A 20,223-nucleotide genomic window follows, 5' to 3' on the forward strand; every position below is an offset into this window, starting at 1 on the left:
TTTCCGTACGTTGCACTTGATTGAAAATGTTAGCAGGCTGCTGTTCTTCTTGTCTGGATCCTTGTTCCACGTGTGTCCGTGCCGAGGCTTAGTCCTTTACACACTCTCATGAGAACAGCCACTTGCGCTGGGGTCTTCGGCGTCCCTGCAAAGTGGCGCACACCGCCTCTGACCTGGTCAGAACAGGAAGCTTCCTCACTTTCGCTGTGTTCAATTTACTCCACTTCCTTCTCGGTTCGGTCTCTTGATTTGCAGCCGCTTAGCGCTCGACAGCCATCTGGAAGTTTAGCCAAGGAGCCCCGAACACATTTTTTCCCAAGGTCGGCCAGCTTGGAGGCCAGGCGCGGAAAAAAAGGACCAGAGTGTCCCCGCGTGCCTCGGTCAAGAGGATCATCTGAATGGAGCGTAAACCCACTCACTGTGGCCTTCATGTGTCTGTCCTCACAGATGCAACAAGCCGATGGCGCTCTAGTTCTTTTACAAAAAGAAAAAGATGAAACGCTAGTGTGGAGGAAGTTCAATCTGACAGAACGTGACCGGTGTCCTCGATTTACCCACAGTTCTTTCTGTGCAGCTTTCACATAGCCCTCAGGGATTAAACGTTGTTGTTGTGTGTGTGTGTGTGTGTGTGTGTGTATAACATGCTTGTATATCACACACACACACACACACACACACAGCAGCTTTGTCTACCATTTACAGCATTTACCAGACCCCCTTATCCAGAGAGACTTACAATCAGTAGTTACAGGGACAGTCCCCCCCTGGAGACACTCAGGGTTAAGTGTCTTGCTCAGGGACACAATGGTAGTAAGTGGGGTTTGAACCTGGGTCTTCTGGGTCATATTCGTGTGTGTTACCCACTAGGCTAAAAAATCACCCTACTACCACCCTGGTACCAGAGCAGACCTGAAAACGAAGCTTAAAAAGTGTGTGTGTGTGTGTGTGTGTGTGTGTGTGTGTGTGTGTGTGTGAGTGTGTGAGTGTGTGCATGCGTGAGTGTGTGAGTGTGTGCGTGCGTGCACGTTGCCTGTACCGCTCTTCCGAGGATCCTGCGGATGTAGTTAAAGGTTATTTGGGGGAAAGCGCAGCACCTGACGCCGGCGGCGGGGTTCAGCCGGCAGCCCCGTTGCACAACTCTGTAACGTTCCCATGCGAGCGCGGTGCTACTGTGCTGCCGCGATTAGTCATGTTTCAAAGCAGACAGTCATTCAGAACCCAAGAGAGCGTAGGATGACATGAAAAGTGAAAACCTTTTTTTTTTTTTTTTTTTTTTTTTGTCCCATGTCACAGTATTTGTCCCATTTCAAATTTGGGTTATTTAGAGTTTCACCACAAACTATTGATTGAAAATACTTGTGTATATTGACTGAAAATCCCGTGTCTCGATGTCACATCTCGTCACATGCTGCTGTTAAATTATAATTTTTTTTGCCCTTCTATACTATTTTGCCATCAGGGTTCTTTTCTCATTAGTCTAGTCTGATTGACAGGCACACTTACATTATGATGGGCAGTACATCACTGGTATCTGCACAGACTTTGGGGTGTGCATGGACATAGCACATTCTCTTCATTCAGACTATAACCTAACTTAACTTGCCTTAACAAAACTTCCCCTTGAGGTCGTGATAATCCTCATCTGGACAACTTTTTTTTTTTTTTTTTAACTTTTTTTAACATTAACTACAACATTTAACATTTTCTGCTTGAAAGATTTGCTCACTTGGGGAACACTCAGAGGAAATCCAGAATTATCTCGAAGAAAAGCTGCTGTGAGGCAGATTTTTAATACTGATAATTTAAAGTAAACAGAGTTTCTCAGAACGTGGCATTTAAGGACAAATTGTGTGCGGGTCACCATAATCGAGAACCACATAACAGAACTTTTATAAGAAAAACCCTGACTGTGTTGTCTGTGTTCCCAGATTCTGGTTCTTGGGGTTCCTTATATAGTCAGGCGGTCAGAGCCCTGATCTGGAACTACGTGCTGCTGGTGTTATCTCTCTCTCTGTGTGTGTGTGTGTGTGTGTGTGTGTGTGTGGACACCAGGGGGCCAATCATTTTTGTGTTTCTGGATTGTGATGCGGTTTTCCATCTCCTTCAGCGGGGCCCTCACAGCGTGGTGACACACTTTCATCTTCCTCTCACTCTTCTGGGCAGCTTTTGATCCCCTGGCCCACGGTCCTGCTATCACTCCTCTTTAAAGCACGTTCGGGTTTCTGTTGTCTCTCTCTCTCTCTCTCTCTCCTTCTCTCCGCTTCTCTCTCTCCTGTTTCAGAACGCGCCGCCTGGGTGTGGTGGACAGTGAAGTCCACTGTCGGGTTCTTGTAAAACGCCCTGGTTTGTTGTGGTTGCTTCTCTGAAGCCTGTGTGTGTGTGTGTGTGTTTTTTTTTTTTTTATCGTCTCAGTCCCATCAGCCTCTCTAACATCGCTGCAGCAGTAGCATTCCCTGGTGCCGCTTAGCAACACTGGCATGGTGAACAGAGCCTGCTTGGCTCCAGGGCACAAAACAAATTCTATCTGCGTTGAATCCCCACCCCCCCACCCCCATTCTCCTTCTCAACACTGATTGCACAACGGTGCTTCAGATAGACACAAAAGTGAAACTATCTTCCGGTTCCTCCCATCTTACTGCTCAGATCAGGCCAGGTCAGCTCGCTCAAGTGTTTCCAGTGACTGTTGTAAACTCCGAGGAGGCCTGTGGGGTAGTACAGCTGTGTGTGTGTGTGTGTGTGTGTGTGTGTGTGTGTGTAGTGAGCTTTGCATTCTTCAGTTGCATTATAGTTCTTCTGCTGTCACAGTTTGTCACAAAAGTGTGTGTGTCTGCGGCCCCTCCTTTTATTTCAAGACGTTTGTCTTACTTTTTGTCACCGATCCATAGAAATATCTTTTTGACTTTAAAGCAGGCAACTATGAGTACAGGGGAACACACACATACTGGGTGTATTGGGGTACAGGTTCCAAAATTGTGTAATTTTGTTTAGTATGACTATGGAATGTGCTTTGTGTGTGTGTGTGTGTGTGTGTGAGGGAGAGAGAGAGTAAGAGAGACTGTGAAGGTTCTGGCTGTAGTCCCTTACTGAGGATCTGGCACCCTCTCTGCCCCCCACCTGTCAATGCCAGTTTGAGCCCCTCCCTCTGTTTCCAACCCATTCTCTCAGCTGCACCTTTAATCCACCTCTTATCAATTACTTAATTCATCGTTAATAAGGTACTTTTAAAAGTTTTGTGTTTGATATTGTGTATTTTTGCGTCCAGTCTTTCAGGGAAGAATAGAGGTCTCAGGTATAATCATTGTGTTGATGGTATGAAATAAAAAATTTGGAGAATCCCAGTAAATGTCCAGATTTGAATGGGGGGTGGGCCACACCACCTCTGCTGTTGCGGGGAGAGCTGTGGAAAAAGCACGTGTGAATGTGTGGAGTGTTGCTCTGGGAGATGGAACAGAACGGAACGGCGTCTCACGGTACAGAAGTCTGGGTCATGTGACTTGGCTGCCATTTGTCTCTCTGGTTGGCCTCAAGGTGGGGGGAATAATCCTCCTAGCAGCTGCTGAAAGCATTTCCGGCCGAGGCTTTTCCCTCCAGCCATCCTCAAGTTCGCCTGCGGTAACACAAATGGGAGACGACCGCAGGAATTGGGGGAAAGAGCAGGGGGCTCATGTTGGAGGATGGGCTCTGTTTTGAAGGTTTGAGTATCAGTTGAGTAGAGTGACGTTCTCTGATTTGCTGTGTTGCAGGTATTCATGCCCGCAGCGATCAAATTGTTTCATTAACCAGTTAAGTTCATTAAACCAAATTTCATTAACCAAAGTTCGTAATAGCTAATTCGGCATGAGGCTGAATGCATTACACCCCGTTGATGGATGTTGAGTTATGGTTAATGGCTGAAGGTGTGAGAGTGGCGCCCCCATCTCTGGTCCTACCTGGGTGCCTGTGGTAACTCACCAGAGCTTTCAATCTGCAGGGGAGGCCCGTTTCTCTCTCGCATTCTGCGCCATGTCAAGGGCCATTTCAGCGCTTTCACATTTACATTGTCTTCAGCCACGCATGCCTGCTTCGGTATCATCCCCCCCAAGAGGTGTGTGACTTCCTGTGGAAGGTGTGGCCGGAGTTGGGATCGACATGGAAGATATGCCTGGTATGTGTGTCTTTTCACGCTTCTCAAGGACTGGAATGAATGAGCTGGCAGAGAATCGAGTCCACAAGGTCTCTGTTCAATACGCCACTATTGACTATCTTCACTGGTTTCATGATTTGGTTTGATTACATTTATAAGGCATCTTGATTTAATTTAATTCTTCTTCTTTTTTTTTTACTCCCTCCCTCACTGTCCATAACCACTTAATTCAGGGTTGTGGGGGCCGGCCTTAGTTTTTGAGCTAGTCTATGTTAAACAATGTTAATTATAATTTATGAAGCCCTTACAAATAAAAACACATTTTTCTGCCATTTAACATTTGATTCTAGTTATTTTTTTGTTTGTTTTATAAATACTTTGTTTTAATGTTTTATTCTGTTTTGTTGCAATGTTGCTATATATATATATATAGTTAATGTATTTTACATTTATATGCTAGCTCTAAAAATATTCTATTTTTTGTAGTTGAAAATGCAGGATGGCCATTGGAATGCTGAGTGCATGTTGGTTGTGAGCATCTTGCACTTAAAAATGTCTGAAATGTCACACTGATCACAGAGACACTTCCCCTTTAGCCCTGGAAAGAGTTCTTTGTGCATGCGGAGCCAGCAGATCGCCTGTAAGTGTGAAGCTTGCAGGAATCTGCAGTCAGACTGTCTGTCGCTGCCCTCGCCTCCTTATTTTTACAATCCCTCGTCCCACCACTCAGCTTCATAACAGCAATTTTTGCATGTTGCATGTTTCCTCAGAGTGCATTATACTGCTTTTTTTTTTTTTTTTTTTAACCTCTAAATGACACAAATATCATAATGTCACTGTTGAATTGTGACGCATGCCAACATGCAACATTCAGCATCTGAATAGAAAGTACAATATGTATCATTGTGTTGCGTTCTTTATGGTATGGTTGAGTAACTGCCAGTAACCAGCAGTGAAGTGCATGCTCAGCATCCATTCTGACTCCCCATAAACTTTGTCATAAGAGCCCGGCAGCAGTCAGCAAACTGGCCCTCAGAGGGAAGACTCACGCTACCGGCCTCCATGGGTGTTGATGTAGCCCCGACTGCAGTCGAGCTTTTGAGGTTTGAAAGTTCCACTTCAAAGGCAGCCTGGTCTAGAATTTGGCAAGCGAATGCTCTTGAATTTTAATATACTATATTGCGTTACAGTTCATGCCACTATTTGAATGCCAACTATTTCTAAAGCCCAGCGTCCAATGTCAAGGATATGAAACATTCTCCTAATAATGTTTCGTAAAGTTCCATTCATTGCAGATATAGGCACATGCATGGATTAAAGTTTTCTGTCGCTATGACTGATTTCCGTCAACTGAGTGCACTAAAGTCCTTCAGTTCATGCATCACCATGAAATCCCATTGTTTTCTATTTAATACGCATCTGAAGAGCGTCTTGCGCTGCGCCCAGCGGAGCGACCAGTTGAACTCTGGCGTCTACGCGTTGTGATGCATTAACGTGCAACCAATAGAAACAGAGCATCGAAGTGGTGCTCAAACCAACATGGAGCAGTGGTTATAAGATGGTTCCAGCACCATATCGTGCTATAATTCCACCATATCGTGTCATCCTGAGGAAAGAGAAAAATATTGCATGTTTTAGGTCTGCCAGGCGTGTTTTGATTGTGACCGTTGCTTGTTGTTGCCATAAAAGTCCTATAGACCACTTTTTCAGTTTGTTAATGCCATTGACCACGCCTACTTTTTGAGCTCACAAGGAGAATATTGTTAAAGGATTTTTTTTTTTTTTTTTGCTTTAATCCATGTGACTGCAACCTGATTTTACCCTAATGTATCCTAGGATGTAAGTGGTTTGATAAAATCATTCTATTTCATTGTAGATTAGAGGTTGAAAAAAATCAATATGGCAGTATATGGTTATGCTTCCTTTGGTGATGTCGATAGAGTGATGCTTCCTTAAGCTTGTATGGAACACTTAGATCGTATTTAGTTATACAATCATACAACTGTTGTATTAAGAAGAAATGCATCAAGTATCGCCAAATCATCAGTATTGTCATACTGACCCTGTATTCTGCACATAAGTATAATATATTGCATGCTGTTCTAAATCTTGTCATTGTCTTTTTCGTAGTGTGTTGAGTTAACATTTCTATGGGCCTGAAATGGCTGCTGCTGCCTACACTTCCATTGATTCATTCGAATGTTCCAGCAAACGTTCCTGGCACAGGCAGAAATAGAGATTAGTGGTTTTGGACCCGGTTGGTTGGTGTTAATGTTACTATTTAAAGGCCAGACCTGCAGTCTTGACATGTAGCGCCCTTGCTGGGTGGGTGGATGATGGAGGAGAGGGCTCTGCTTCCTGGCCCACACATCAACCTGCCGCTTTAAACGCAGCTTCACAACGACTGGTCCAAAACCACAACGGCAGAGTCAGCACTGCTTATCAACAGTATCCCATCATGCAGTGGGACTGTTGTCGTTCTCTGGCTGTTTGTCCAGGTCTTCAATTAACACCGAGGGGGACTGCTGTTCTGTCCCACACCAGCTGCTGGAACCTTTTTGTCGAGATAATGACACGTGAGGTAGAAATACGGCATACACCTCAATGGACTTTTGTCTCCTGAACTTCTCTGTGAAGTCAGTCCACGTTTATTCAAGCAGTCCAACTGGTGCTTTCTGTCCATTGATTTTGAACTGGTGAGGTCCTGAAATAGAAGGTTCTGGATGGGTAGCCTTTTATTGTCTTTTATTTGATAGCTTTATTTCCATAGTTTATATTATAAAAAAGAGAATGGCTGGCTCTGTTTTCATGGGAGAAACAAATATAAATAGCCTGTAGTGTGTATACGCAAGGATGTAAATTATTTTCCCCTCCTTTATGACCCACTTATGAAAGGCTGTTCATTGGGTGGGAGGGGGTGGGAGGAAGAGACTGATCAGTTATTCTCTTCCAAAAGGCCTCGTGGAAATATCTGGAACCAGTTCTCACGGACAAGGCTTTTCCATGTTCAGGAATTTCACACCTTCCCAGCATCCCTCTTGTCCAGAGCTGTGTACAAAACCGCCTCCCCACCGTCTGATCTCTGCTCCCGCCACTCAATGCGGTAGCTTCCGTCTCATTGGCCCTTTTGCTTGGGCAGCAAAGGAGCAAAGTGCGGAAAAGAAAAGTTTTCTCCCCCTCCTCTCGTAGCTGAGGACCATGCAGAGGATTTTTTATTTTTATTTTTTTTAATTTTTTTTTTAAACTCACAACCACATTGGCACCGGGTTTTGGAAACAGTGCTGCTGGTGTTAAATGTTCATTTCATTTTTCTGTCTGTAATTGCACTAACGTGCTCCAGATGCATCCTGTTGACTCGCATTAGTCCATTCGGCGGCTCCTGTCAGATTACCGCGCATGTTAATGTAATTGCTGACTAGAACCTTGCAATCAGCACTTAATGCTTTACAAATTCAAACCGTTCTTTTGTCGAGCGTAAAAAACGTCAGGCGTAATGCTGGTGCTAGGTGTGTCAGTGCAGTCTAAATTAGCATATTGTATTCTTGGCAGGTATTCCTGATAATTGTTTTGAGTATTTTAAATAATTGCATGTGACTAATGACAGCAGTGTTGCATCACTACACCAAGTAGAGCTAAGACCCAGGGCCCTATCATTTCTGCAACGCGCACGGAATCGTGGAAACCAACAAATAAAATAAGATCTGTTGTAAAACGCGGAATTGCGTATAATTGGCGTTCCTTGCAGCTGCAGCCAACTACACGTGTTTCCGGTTGAGGCGGTACGTTCGCACGCATTTTTATCCGTACCGTACCACTTGCCCGAGCGGTTCCGCGCAAACTCTGCAAACTCTTGGTCATGCAAACATATGAGCTGATTCAAAACGTGGTTTTATTATCATGGTTCCAGTCATGGGGCAGGTCTCCCCAATGTTTTTATGTGAAACACTTTCATTTTACAAATGGAAGAATGTGTAATATTGTGAAAAAAATAATGTATAAAATTTTACATGTAAATGGTTTAAAAAAGCAAACAGTAAATGCCCAAGCACTTTGTTGAACAGTGATTAAATCTGATTTGTCATATAGCATTTGTTCCTTCCATTCCATACTCGCAGTTTTAGGTGAATAAATATGTTTAGAATGGAAAACATGGAATTCAGAAGAATTAAAATGGGGAAAAACAATAAAACTGATTTCATAGGGCCCTTAAAACCCATCCCGGCTCAGACAGAACTAGCCAAACTAAAGCGTGATCCGGACCCTAAACCCAATATTCTCATACGTTTGTTTGTCATTGGCTGTTGTAAGGTTGTAATCATTTCTTAAGTGATGTTCTACCTGACTGATTATGGATTGTAAGTAATTCCCAGTGAGAGTGAGAAAACGGCCCCAAACTCAACCTAAACCATACATTTTGGATCCTGTACATCTTATATCAACGCTCTAAATATAAAAACCAACTGCATTTTTTTTTTTTTTTTGAGAAACCCAAATATTTTCTTTTGTGCGTGGACATCATCTGACCCTGCAACGTTTTGGTTCACTCAGTTCCTTGTAGATCTTAGTGAAATGCATTTTTACCATTTGGTCAGTATCAAGGTATGAGCAATGAACTAAAAAAAAAAATTCTGGTCTAATTATACGTTAATATATTATAATATGCAAATAACGTTGGTGTCCTGGTCTTGGTGGTTTGTAAGTGTCTTCATGTATTTCTTTTTTTGGGTGACTGCATTGGGGTAGATGTGTGGGGAGCTTTTAGTGTTCTGTGGCTCTTTGTTGTGAAACACACAGAAAGCCACAGCAGACATTTGAAAGAGCTGCTTACCACCCATAACCTCCAGCAGCCATACCCCCCACCCCGTCTCCTCCTGCTGCCCCTTATAAGGACAGCGGAGACTAAACCTGCCAGGCCTATATGTGTTTACAGAGGAAAACAATGGCTGGAAACGGACCTGCTGTGGGGTGTTATGGTAAAGGCAGGAGGTTGAAGGCCAGACCTCCCAGGCTCCCATGATGCCCCGGGAGGGTACGCCACCTACACCCCCACCCCTGCACCACCCAGTCCCCGCCTGCTTCCAATCAGTCGGCAGCTGCAGGCTGTGGTGCTGAAGAATTTTGATTTCCTGTTCCCCTCGTTTCTACCCTCATCCAACACTCTTTCACTCTCACACACACACACACACACACACACACACAATGTCTGTCTGCAGTACCACCCTACCCCCGTCCTCAGAAGTGGGCCGCTTTAAAAACCTGGCATTGCCTCTGTGTTAAAGCGGCGAGTGCTGCTGATTCCACGTTTCCCTTAAAGGCCCCGAGGCGCACTTTTCCCGCGAAGAGCCGTGAGTATAAAGCAGCGGGGGGACGCCGTTCCCTGCCCTCTCATTAATCCACCCGAAGCTCAACTATTATTTACACTAATTAGGTTTTTTTTTTCTCTTTTTCTACGTTGTAACTGAGACGTGCGCTGAGGAGACCAGCATCCTCAGCGCTCCCTCCCACCACGGCGCGTTTGCGTGTGCGTCTGTGTGGGTGGGTTTTCATATCCGTACCTCAAGCTAAAGAGTGATGTGCATATATAACACCATAAGCCCCTTTAAGACCTCTTATGTCTCTCCCTCTCTGCCATCAGGCCCTTTTTGTTTATGGAACCTGCCAGCACAAGTAATTTAGTGTGGGGATTGCAACAGACCTGCATGATGAACAGAGTGCGAGTTGTTGACCGTCTGCGAGTTGTCGTCTTCTTCTTCTTCTTCTTCTTCTTGGTTTTCCCCTGCCTAGTCTTACGGTTTCTGTTTGTGAGGAGAGGAACTGGATGCAATCTCAAGTTCCTGCTGAACGACACAGAAAATGTTGAAAAAGAACGAAAAGGGTTCATTTCTACCATAATGAATAATTACAGATTTCATATTTGATGCTTGCTGTGAGGATGCTGCCAGCACGGCATCTGCGAAAGGCCAAAGGAACGCCGGAGCTGTTTTTTAGTGTCGCGTCAGCAACTCTTCCCCCCACAAACACAGAAAGCCCATCATTCCACTTCAACCAGAATCTCTGCTTAAGCACATGTGACATTTACACGGCGAGATGGCCTTTATTATATTTTGTAGTTTTTCTTTACTCCCCAACCAGAGATGGTCAACTTCACAAATATTTTTTTTTAAAGATAAGTCCAGATGCCTTGTAGAACTTTCCGTATGTCTCTGAGCTAAGGAAACCTCACTAAATTGCTGCGTCGTCTGCGTAGGTCCTCTAGCGTGTTGTGGGCTTCTCATTTTTCCACCATCTTTCTGTGTGTGTGTGTGTGTGTGTGTGTGTTTCTGGGGAGGTGGGATATGAAACTTGTGTTTTGACTCGGCTCAAATTAGTAAGGAAAAAAAAATAAGATGCATATTTCCACTTGAGGTAGGCCACTTTTTAATTTGGTGATGAGTTGCTGGTGGTGGTCTGGACCGCAGTCCCGCGGCGCTGGACAGCCCGGGGTCTGCACGGCCACGACTCTTCTCTACTTGTGCAGGTCTGAGGAGGGCAGATAGAACCTTTTCAATAAGCCTTGAGTGTGCAGCGAAACAAAATAAACAGACTGGGAGCCCACATCCGACTGGCTTAATCAAAATGTCGTGTTGCTGCTTCCATCGTCTGGAATGTTTTGGGGTTATTAAAATATTTTCATGCCCAAAAAAATAAAAACAATGCATCTGTGACTAGGGATGTCCTACTCATTCATTGTCCTTTAAAACACTCCATCGCAAAATTTTGATCGCGAAAATTTGATAAATATTTGTTTATGTATTCTTAAGGCCATCAACCATTTATTAAATGGTCTTAGTTTCGAATTGGAAATGAGTCACATGTACTAGACGTTGCTGCCAGAGTTTGACTGTTTAGAGTAAAGAGTTTTTTCGCGTTCTTTATTGAGTGGCAGGGATAGGGCTAGAACCCCCTTGTTAAGTCTGACGTCATCTATGTTTGGAAAGCAATTTTTGTTTATTAACATTAGAACCATTCATTTTGATGCACAAAGCGAATATTGTCCACCGTTGTTGGGAAATGAATGTCAATGTCTTATTCTTCAGTAAGATTTTGGATGGAAGGTCAGTGGGTGGACACAATGTCATGACTTATCAAGCGGTTTATCATCAGTTTCTTGTCCACTCAAAAATATGGAAGACGTTTCTCCTGGACTGCTGAATGGGTGCTGCGACTTTTTTGTGTGTGTGTGTGTGTGTGTGTGTGTGTTGAGTTTGATTACTCGAGAGCTTGCCCGCATGCCTCACTAGGTCCACAGCCAACCAGTCTCTCTTTATTTGTTTAAATTTTCGCCAGACTGTCTTACGCCTGACTCTGCACAGGAAACCACCGCTTGAACACGGCGTGACCTTTACAGACGCGGCCCGCAGTGCTCACCACATCACATCAGATGCTGTCCGTTGAACCCCAGAAAGGGGCTGTACCTTGATTGGGAGAGGAGTAGGTTATTATTCTTTATTACAGTATCTCTGGTAAAAAAGGGTAATCCTCATCCTCTGTTACTAGCAGTTGGCGTGCACCAACGCTATTCTCTTCATTCACTGTGTACCAAACAAAGAGGCGGGTCTTGAATTTCAATGAGGAGAGAGCGCATATCACCTCAATGATGGATACAAGTTAAAATGAAGTTGAAGTTGAACCATACTGTTTCCCCCTGTTTGAGAATAGGCTTCATCATGAATTTCGTCCCAAGGTTAATGAGTACCACAATCTAGGTTGTAAGTTCTTCGAGAATATTATTATTGAAATATACACCTAATAGAATGCCATGCAAAGATGTTACATTGCTGTAAATATTTGTGAATACTTGGATCACGAAAAGGGCATGACACTAAAGATGAAATGCTACCTTTCAGCATTTAATACACAATTTCCGCATTATTTTTTCATAGAACATAGTAACTTTTTCCAACGTTCCTTTGCTGGCTTCTTGAGTCTATAACTCATTTCACCATGTAATCTCACATTGCAAGCCACTAGCAGTAAACTGTTCTTGGATTGGTGACTAGGTTCTTGTTGGAGGTGGCACCTTGCTAGAGGGAGGCAGCAGCAGTATGTTGTTGTGCAACGTTCCTCTCCTCCTCCCTTCCCCCCCCGAACCCCCGAAATGAATCAGGGTTTCTCTTGGCCGGAGTGAAGCTGTTGTGTGAATGAGTTCTTTGACTTGTTGTTTGGGCAGAAACGGGTTTTGGGAGCGTTGGGTCAGTGCAGAGACTCTGAGTTACAGTGCAGCAATGGGGCTCTTTGTCTGTCTCACGCCACTCCCACTCGACCCCTTCACACTCATTACACCCCAACCCAGCTTCCACCCCAACGACCAGTACCCCCACTGAGGGGCAGCCCTAATTTGCTCCATCAGCATTCTCAAGGGGGTGCTAAGGATTCTGAGAAGGTGTGGCGCAAGCTTTCATTAGGGCCATAACTGTGTGAATTGAGGTGGTGGGAACTTCGTTTGGAGGCCACTGGGTTTTATAACCTGTGGTTGATGATGCCCAGGGCACCTCAGTCCTGAGGGGGACCCAGACTGACCTGCTGCCTCGAAATGAGGAAGCTTGGAGCTTTTCTGCTGCTGCTCTTCTCCTGTATTCTCTTATACTATCTTCTGCTGTTTACTTAATTGTATTATTTTATAATCTCCTTTACTATAGAGCCCTAGTGGGTAACACACTCGCCTATGAATCAGAAGACCACAAAGTCACAGGTTCAAACCCCACTTACTATCATCGTGTCTGAGTAAGACACTTAGGGCACTTTCACATATACAGGCTTTCGTGTACTTGAATCAAACTCAACTGGAATCCCTCCTTGGTGCAGTTCATTTCGTCTGGTTTGAACACAGTAATCGCACTCAAGTGGACCACAAGAAGATGTGGTCTTGATTCGAAACAAAATGTGAACTTTGGTGCGGTCCACCTCGTGAGAATGCGTACAAACCAAAACAGTACCAAACACTATCATGATTTGAGAAAAGGTGAATTATGGGTAAATTTCGATGTGATTAATTTTTTTCACAGTTCCATATGATTAACAAGACCTCTTGTTATGCGCCTTTGTAAACTCCAGTGCATCAGTATATTGTTTTCAAGACATAACCATGCTACATTTTCCAAAGTGTTAAATGCATGTAATATAATATAAAATCGCGAGGGCAACAGCCAACCTGCATAAATTCACTTCCACCGTGTCTTTCCAATTTCATACAAACACAGTTTACTACAGCAGATCTGCTTCCTGTATTTACTTTTGTTGTTACCGTGGTGATACATCTGTCCAATGAGCAGAGAGAAAGTGCTTGCATAATTTTAAGTGACTTATTTTGGTTCACTTGGATTTCTACTTGTGTGAAAGAGAACTGAATCAATGATACAATGTTACAAACTTACTGACTGATTCAATGTACTGTGTGCTTTAGACTTTTCACATTGAGTACCACTTTGGAATACATTTGTCTCTCCAAGTAACAGTATTCTATACACCTTTTGAACGATTGATTCATCTTTTTTCCAAGTGAACCACTAGAGGCGTTCTGCATTCAACCAGTGGTATACATACCACAGTTAAAGAACCAAGGCATTATTATAGAGTCCTTGTATTGTCTTGTCTTGATACTGAAATTATTCGGGGTGATGATATATAATTCAGAGTGAGTCTGCTTTTGCCCGCTGCCATGTTTTAATGCATGTCTTTCATGTAAACATTGGGTCCTGCAGGTAGCAAGAGGGAATGGCTGCCCACTGCAGTGCCTGTTGCAAATTGTTGTAGTCAGCCAAAGATTTCCATGCACTGGCAGATGCAAAACTGAATTGAAGTATTGATACCAGTGCAAAATTATATTGAAATCAATGCATTTTAGTATAGATTAGTATCTGAGAATTAATTTTAAAGTGATTCATAACTTTACATATTTTTCACATAGACAGTGCCTGTGCAAACAGTGCCTGTGCAAACAATGTACAGTACTTTAAGTAATTTGCCTGCTCCTTCAGAGGAGGCTTATTTCTCCATAAGTTATGTGTTTTCTCTTGCTCACTCTTTCTGCGTTAAGCAGGATTTAGACAGACCCACTTTTACCTCCAGGCAAGAACGTTTTGCTCTCCAAACATGTAACCCGAGATTATAGCAGAACTCTCCTCTACCTATTTTGCGTTTGGAAGAGATCCATGTAACTCGCTCCTGTTTATTTTTCTGGTGCTTGTCGGAGGTGGTTGTGTTCAGAGGCCTCCAAACGCTGTGCAGTGGAGAGAAGGTCAATATTTACTGCAGTGGAGAGCGATTGGTTCACATTTAAACTCATGTTACACCACAGCATTGCTGATAGAATCTAGATGCCCCATTCTCCATAAAGACCTTATCAAGAGCAGATTGTGAGCTAGAAAATCTATTAAAAACAGTTTACTGTGTACTGTTTAATATAAAACTGTGTACATTTAATATGAATTGTGTGTATATTGCATTATTTAATTTTATTAATGTTTTTTTTTTCTTTATCTTTGTCTTAATGTCTGGCTCATATCATCAAAGCAAATTATGGTATATGTCAACGTACTTGCCAGTAAATTCCATTCTGACTCTCTGTAAGTATTAACTCAATGGTAAAGTGCATTTTTCTTTGACACATATATGTGTATATTTTATTTATTTACAAAAAAAAATGGTGTCATGAAGGCACAGTCACCTAGTCTGCCAAGCTTGAAATACAGGAGAGACCATTTTGGAATAGTCTACAAGGTTTTTTAAGGTTTTTAAAATAGTTACCAGTCACCTAACCTAGAATTTGTTTGAATGTATTTATTTTCCAGTATTTTCCATTGTAAACAGGCCATATTTAAAACATCCATATATATTCTAAAGCCGATATATATATTTTAAACACAGAATAAATCTTACAATTTATTCTGTGTTTAATGCTGATGTTGCAACATTCATGCATACATATAGTGACACGCAAAAGTTTGGGCACCCTTGCTTAAAAAGATTTGACTCCCACCCCACCTTTGGTATGCTGGAGCACAATTCCCAAACAATTAAAAGGGCCTGAAGCTAAAGTTTCGGCCCCCAACAAGGCGGTACTTACTAACAGCCCCTTTGGCAAAAATCACAGCTTGTAAACACTTTTTTTTTTTTTTTTTTTGTAGCCAGCCATATATTCGTCCTGGCAAACGGCTCCAGTTCCAGCAAGATCCTCAGGCCACCTTCATGCGCTGCTCTTTACAGAACCATTACAGATTTTCAGTGATGTTTGGGCCATGTGGCTGCAAGAGCCACGGCGAAAACATCCAGTATGCAACGATCCGTGTTTTGGATCATTATCTGGTTGCAGGATCTGCCATCCTTAACTTTTGGCCCCTTGGTTTGTTCAGCTCACTTTCTGCTAAATAAAATATTGACTGTAACGTGCCCGATAACATTGTGGTTTGTTGGTAAGGTTGCTTTTTGGTGTGTGTAGATCTGTGGGTCAGCCTCTTAACTGCTGACCTGCTTAATTTCGGCCTTGAATCTACAGTCTGGTGGAGCAGGTTTGGACTCTGGTGCTGCCGTATCCCTCCCCTGACAGGACTTATTATCACCTGACTTTTTTTTTTTTTTTTTTAAAAACAGCTTTGTTTAAATTTCCTCGGCTATGACACTCTGCACGCCTGTCACTCTGATGAGAAGAAATAACCTCCTCCTGAACGTCTACCAGTCTCCCTCTCCCTCTCTCTCTCTCTCCCTCTCTGTCTGTCTATCTGGCGGTCTTATCGCCAGATCGGTTTGTGAGTTGTGAGACCGCTCTGCTGTGTGTAATGGCTGCTGCTCGGGTTTGATGGACTGGACTGCACTGGTGTCAGGGGGACCTTTAACTGTGAGAAGAAACAGGACGGCCGGCCCGGTCTCCGCTCCAGCCAAGCCAGAATCTGGTCAGAATGTGCGTAAAAAGGCGGGGGGGGGGGGGGATCGAGCGAAGGAGAGGATGATAAACCTGGTGGGAGGTTCAGACTGGAATCCTGCAGTCACCTTCGGACAACATTTGCCATCCCAGCCCCCATCTCACACTACAGGAAGTGGTAAAAAATAGTGCAGTTAAAAATAAGAAAGGCCACGTATGTGGCTCCTGCACCTGCAGCTCCAGCGGGCCCCAGATGAATTCATAAACCGTCCCCTCGCCTTCGTTTTGTTGGTCAGAGATCGAACCATTCAAGTAGCGGGAGTGTTTACATTTCACCCGTGACAGGCGGCCTGTATGGCACTGTGCAGGATGCAGGAGGAAAATCTTCTTCTTCCGTAAGTTTCCCCCTGAACTGTATGTAATGCACACACTTGAGTACTTTTTGGCTGTGTGTGTATGTGTGCATAATATATAGGCTAAAAATCGATTGAACTTACCAAAGTAACCAAAACAATGGCGGAACCATGCATTAGCATGATCTTATGCGTATTTTGGCGTTGTTGGATGCATCTGTTTGTTGCTTTTTATTGGCCTTCATGCTCAGTTGTTGGGGGTGGGCTGTTGGGAAGAAAGCCTGCAGCCTGTCTGTGCTTTCTGAAGCACACTATATGTGTGTTGCGGTGACTCGAGGCGGCCGTGCAGGGGGGGTTGGGCCGACTTGTGTCTGAGAGCGATGGTAATGCGGGGAATTTTAATGCTGAATCTGTAGGGAATGTTGCCTTTTGCCACCACCCCCCCTTATTTTCAAAGAGGCTTTCCTGTTCTTTGATTGAACACAAACCATTAAATAGACTTGTAGAAATCTGCTAAACCAAAAATCCCAGCCCAGTATTTGGAGAGATTTCTTTTTTCCTGTTCCTGTCCCATTAACTGTGCCTTGGGGAACATCCGAAACTCAACCACTTGTCACACTTTGCAGACAACACCGTTTTGCTCTCCTATGTTGACTTCATAGGTTTTTGTATATATATTAATCATTAAAGAAGTATACATCTCACTTAGGCACTGTACCTGTCTTGAGGGATAAGATGATGAAAGTTGTGTGATTTCAGTGATGCTGAAATCAGACAACTTAGGACCTAATGTCTAATTTCTAATGTCTCTCTACATTCACACTGGAATAAAAGCTTTCTTGCGTGCTCCTCTTTATCCCACATGGGACGTGTGGCTCCTGTAGCACTGTTGTGCAGTATCCAGCTTAAAGCAACTCTTGGGATCTGGTCTTGTTAGTACGTGTCCAGCCAAGGCCTGGACTTTCCTCTGAATATCTTTTTTTTTTTTTGTACAGGAATAAAATAAAATGATAATCTGTCTGCGTTTTTTGGTTTGGTCTAGTTTTAGTTTGGTAAGAGAGATCATGGAGGGAAATGGACTTTCACATGGATTTATAATATTGACGAGCACAATGTTTAAATTGTCCAGAATGAAGAAGATTGATGCATGAGAGATGTCTCACAATTCGATTCGATTACAATTATCAATACCTAGATATCAATGCATCCCATAAATTTCTACATTGTCACATGATGTTTTCAAAGGTCTGAGTTAAGGTCTGGAGTACCTGTGTGGACACTATGATTTGCTACAATGAGCAGTCTGTGCTCACCTTGTAACAGTCGTATGTATTGGGCGTTCTCCTTTAAATGCACATGGCACTATGCTGTGGGCGGATTTAGTCATCTGCCCAGGTCCTGATTCCAGATCAACTCTGCACCAAGCAGAGGATCCGAGCAGACTTGTCCAGGTTCCTGTGGTCCCTTTATAATTTCATTTTGTATCATTTGAAAGCGGTAACGTTTGGTACGTGTAACGGCATTTTATAATAAATAGCAAGTGTGATGGAAACCCCAGCAGCGAGCTCTGCATGTTTCACCAGAGTCTCCTCCACTACGCCAGGTGAGCACGGACTGAAAATGTTTCGTTTCAAACATTTTTGACTGAACATGATCGTTTTTCTACCTCATTGGTGAAAATCTGGGGCTCGGCACAAGAGAATATGTGTGGTTTTCCGACGATGTTCAAGATCAGCTTTTCCTCCAAGCGGCGGGACAAACACTCACCCGCTTTGAATTCTATTGGTCGAGTGAAAGGTGTGAAACTCCTACCCGGAGTGGCGATGTACTCATATCTGGCCGCTACGGTCACTACCGGCATTATGGCATAATTAATGTGAATTACTATAACGCCGCCAGAAAAGCACCAAGCAACGTCATTACTAGATAATCGATTATGTTCTGCACTGCATCAATGCAGAATTGGATCGATTATACAATTAATTTCTACACTCCTAATTTTAGCCATAGCTAATTAAAACGTCATTAAAGAAATATGTTAGTTCCTCCTCTCTGACATGCAGATAACTGGCAAGCTGTCCTTTTATCTCTAATGCAATAATGTGTAGCGAACTGTGACAAGCTTGGATATGATACGGCCTGTCTGCATCGTGTCACCTGTTGCTGCATTAAACGTCTGGTGTGCGTTGTTCTGCACCGCGCGGCACCTTTAGGGCTACTTCCTCAGGGTTGTATCTAGGTTGCGGTGGGATACAGGAAATGACAGATTTGCTGTAGGTGACCTGTTGCGAGTGAGTGTGTGTGTGTGTGTGTGTGAGATGTGATGAAATTAGAAAATTGCTCCGTAGTCAGGGAGTTTCCTGAGAGTTGGGGGAGTCTCGTGAAGCATGTAGCCTGCAGATATTTGGTGGGTTGTTTTGCCAAGCGCTGTTTGGGGAAGAGGAGCCCAGCGGGACGTCGGAATGAATGTGATTTCTGTTCCGCCTGCTTCCGCGGCCGCATACCTTGTTATTTGCATTCCTGTCATTGCAAACATGGAAGCAGGGCATCTCTAAAGCGTGTGTGTGTGCACGGGTGCCACGTGCGTGCATTTACCGCATGCCACCCGTCCAATAGCGTGCATCCCCATTGTCATGGAAGCTGTTGTGTTTTTTTTGGTGTGCGTGAGTGCATGTGCACTTCCACTATGTCGTCTCCTGCAGCTGTTTTGCATGCGCCAGTGTTGTGTAGAGTTATCCAAATTAATCCAGAAGCTACACTCATGGATCAAGGTTTTACATCGTCATGACTGATTTCCATCAACCGAGGGCATTGAGGGCCTTCGCATACCGACCCCGTCCGGCATGGCACTGTGCTCTAAAGCGCATTGTTTTCTGTTAAACTTTGACTTCTGCACGTTGTGAGGTAATAATGCACAACCAATAGAAGCGAAGCACCGCTCACACCAAGATGGCGGAGAGGTTGATTATAGCAGTAAGTTGATTATACTGATCTGCGAGAGGAAGGTGGAAAATGTTGGATGTTGCAGGTCTGCCAGGTGTGTTTTGTGCGTGAACGTTGCTTGTTGTTGGCAGTGTATCAATATAAGTGGTGCCTGTAGGTCTTTGTGAAGTGAAATAATGAGGTATAGTGTCATGGACTGACTCCGGAGGGGACACTCCGGCTCCGTGATCCGTGTTTTGGTCATTGTTAACCTGATTGTGTGCAGCTGTTGTGAGCGTAAAAAATGTCGCCTCTTGTATCGCTTCCCTGTCGGGTCCTTAATCTGGAAGTCCTGTTCTGATGTGCGTTCCTGTTTTATGTAATAAGCCGCCATTACATACAGTTATAAAACACATCATGTGGTGGGATCGTGAGGGCGATGCACGGTAATTGCGTTAACCACGCCTACCTTTTGAGCCTGTGACACAGAGCATTTATTTTTTGTTGCATAAGTCCATGTACACTGTGCCTGCTGCTGTGTAGATGTGTGTGTGTGTGTGTGTGTGTGTGTGTGTGTGTGTGTGTAAACTCTGCGCTTTGTGTGCATGTGTGAATCTTGCAGAAAATGCATGATCTGAGGGAGTGGAGCCGCCTGGCCTCAGTGTGACCGCAGAGCCCCAGTCCAGACCTGGCACCACACGAATGGCCCAGGGAAGCCACCAGATTGACATCCAGGTTTTGCACGACCTGCGCCAGAAGTTTCCCGAAGTGCCGGAGGGTGTCGTGTCCCAGTGCGTTGTGCAGGTGACTTAGAGCAACTCTGTTCTGCTGCTGGACTGCAGAGGTGAAGCACTCGAAACTGCAAGTTTGAACAAGCTTGAGCGCCTGCCTGTGTTTTACGGTCACATTTAATGGATCTTTCTGACTAG

The 20,223-nt window shown here is 43.9% G+C and overlaps 1 protein-coding gene across 3 annotated transcripts in view; it reads left to right on the forward strand.

Moving 5' to 3' along the window:
- Positions 1-20,223, forward strand: part of tab2 (TGF-beta activated kinase 1 (MAP3K7) binding protein 2) — a 39,442-nt gene that overhangs the window by 6,703 nt on the left and 12,516 nt on the right. For all 3 annotated transcript variants that reach the window (XM_028953223.1, XM_028953225.1, XM_028953224.1), the window contains exon 2: positions 19,917-20,098. In XM_028953223.1, coding sequence (XP_028809056.1) covers positions 19,997-20,098 — 102 coding nt within the window. In that variant the 5' untranslated portion in view covers positions 19,917-19,996. The remainder of the gene's footprint in view (positions 1-19,916; positions 20,099-20,223) is intronic.

Source organism: Denticeps clupeoides, chromosome 14 (assembly GCF_900700375.1).
Source record: "Denticeps clupeoides chromosome 14, fDenClu1.1, whole genome shotgun sequence".
In the NCBI taxonomy this organism is placed as follows: Eukaryota; Metazoa; Chordata; class Actinopteri; order Clupeiformes; family Denticipitidae; genus Denticeps; species Denticeps clupeoides.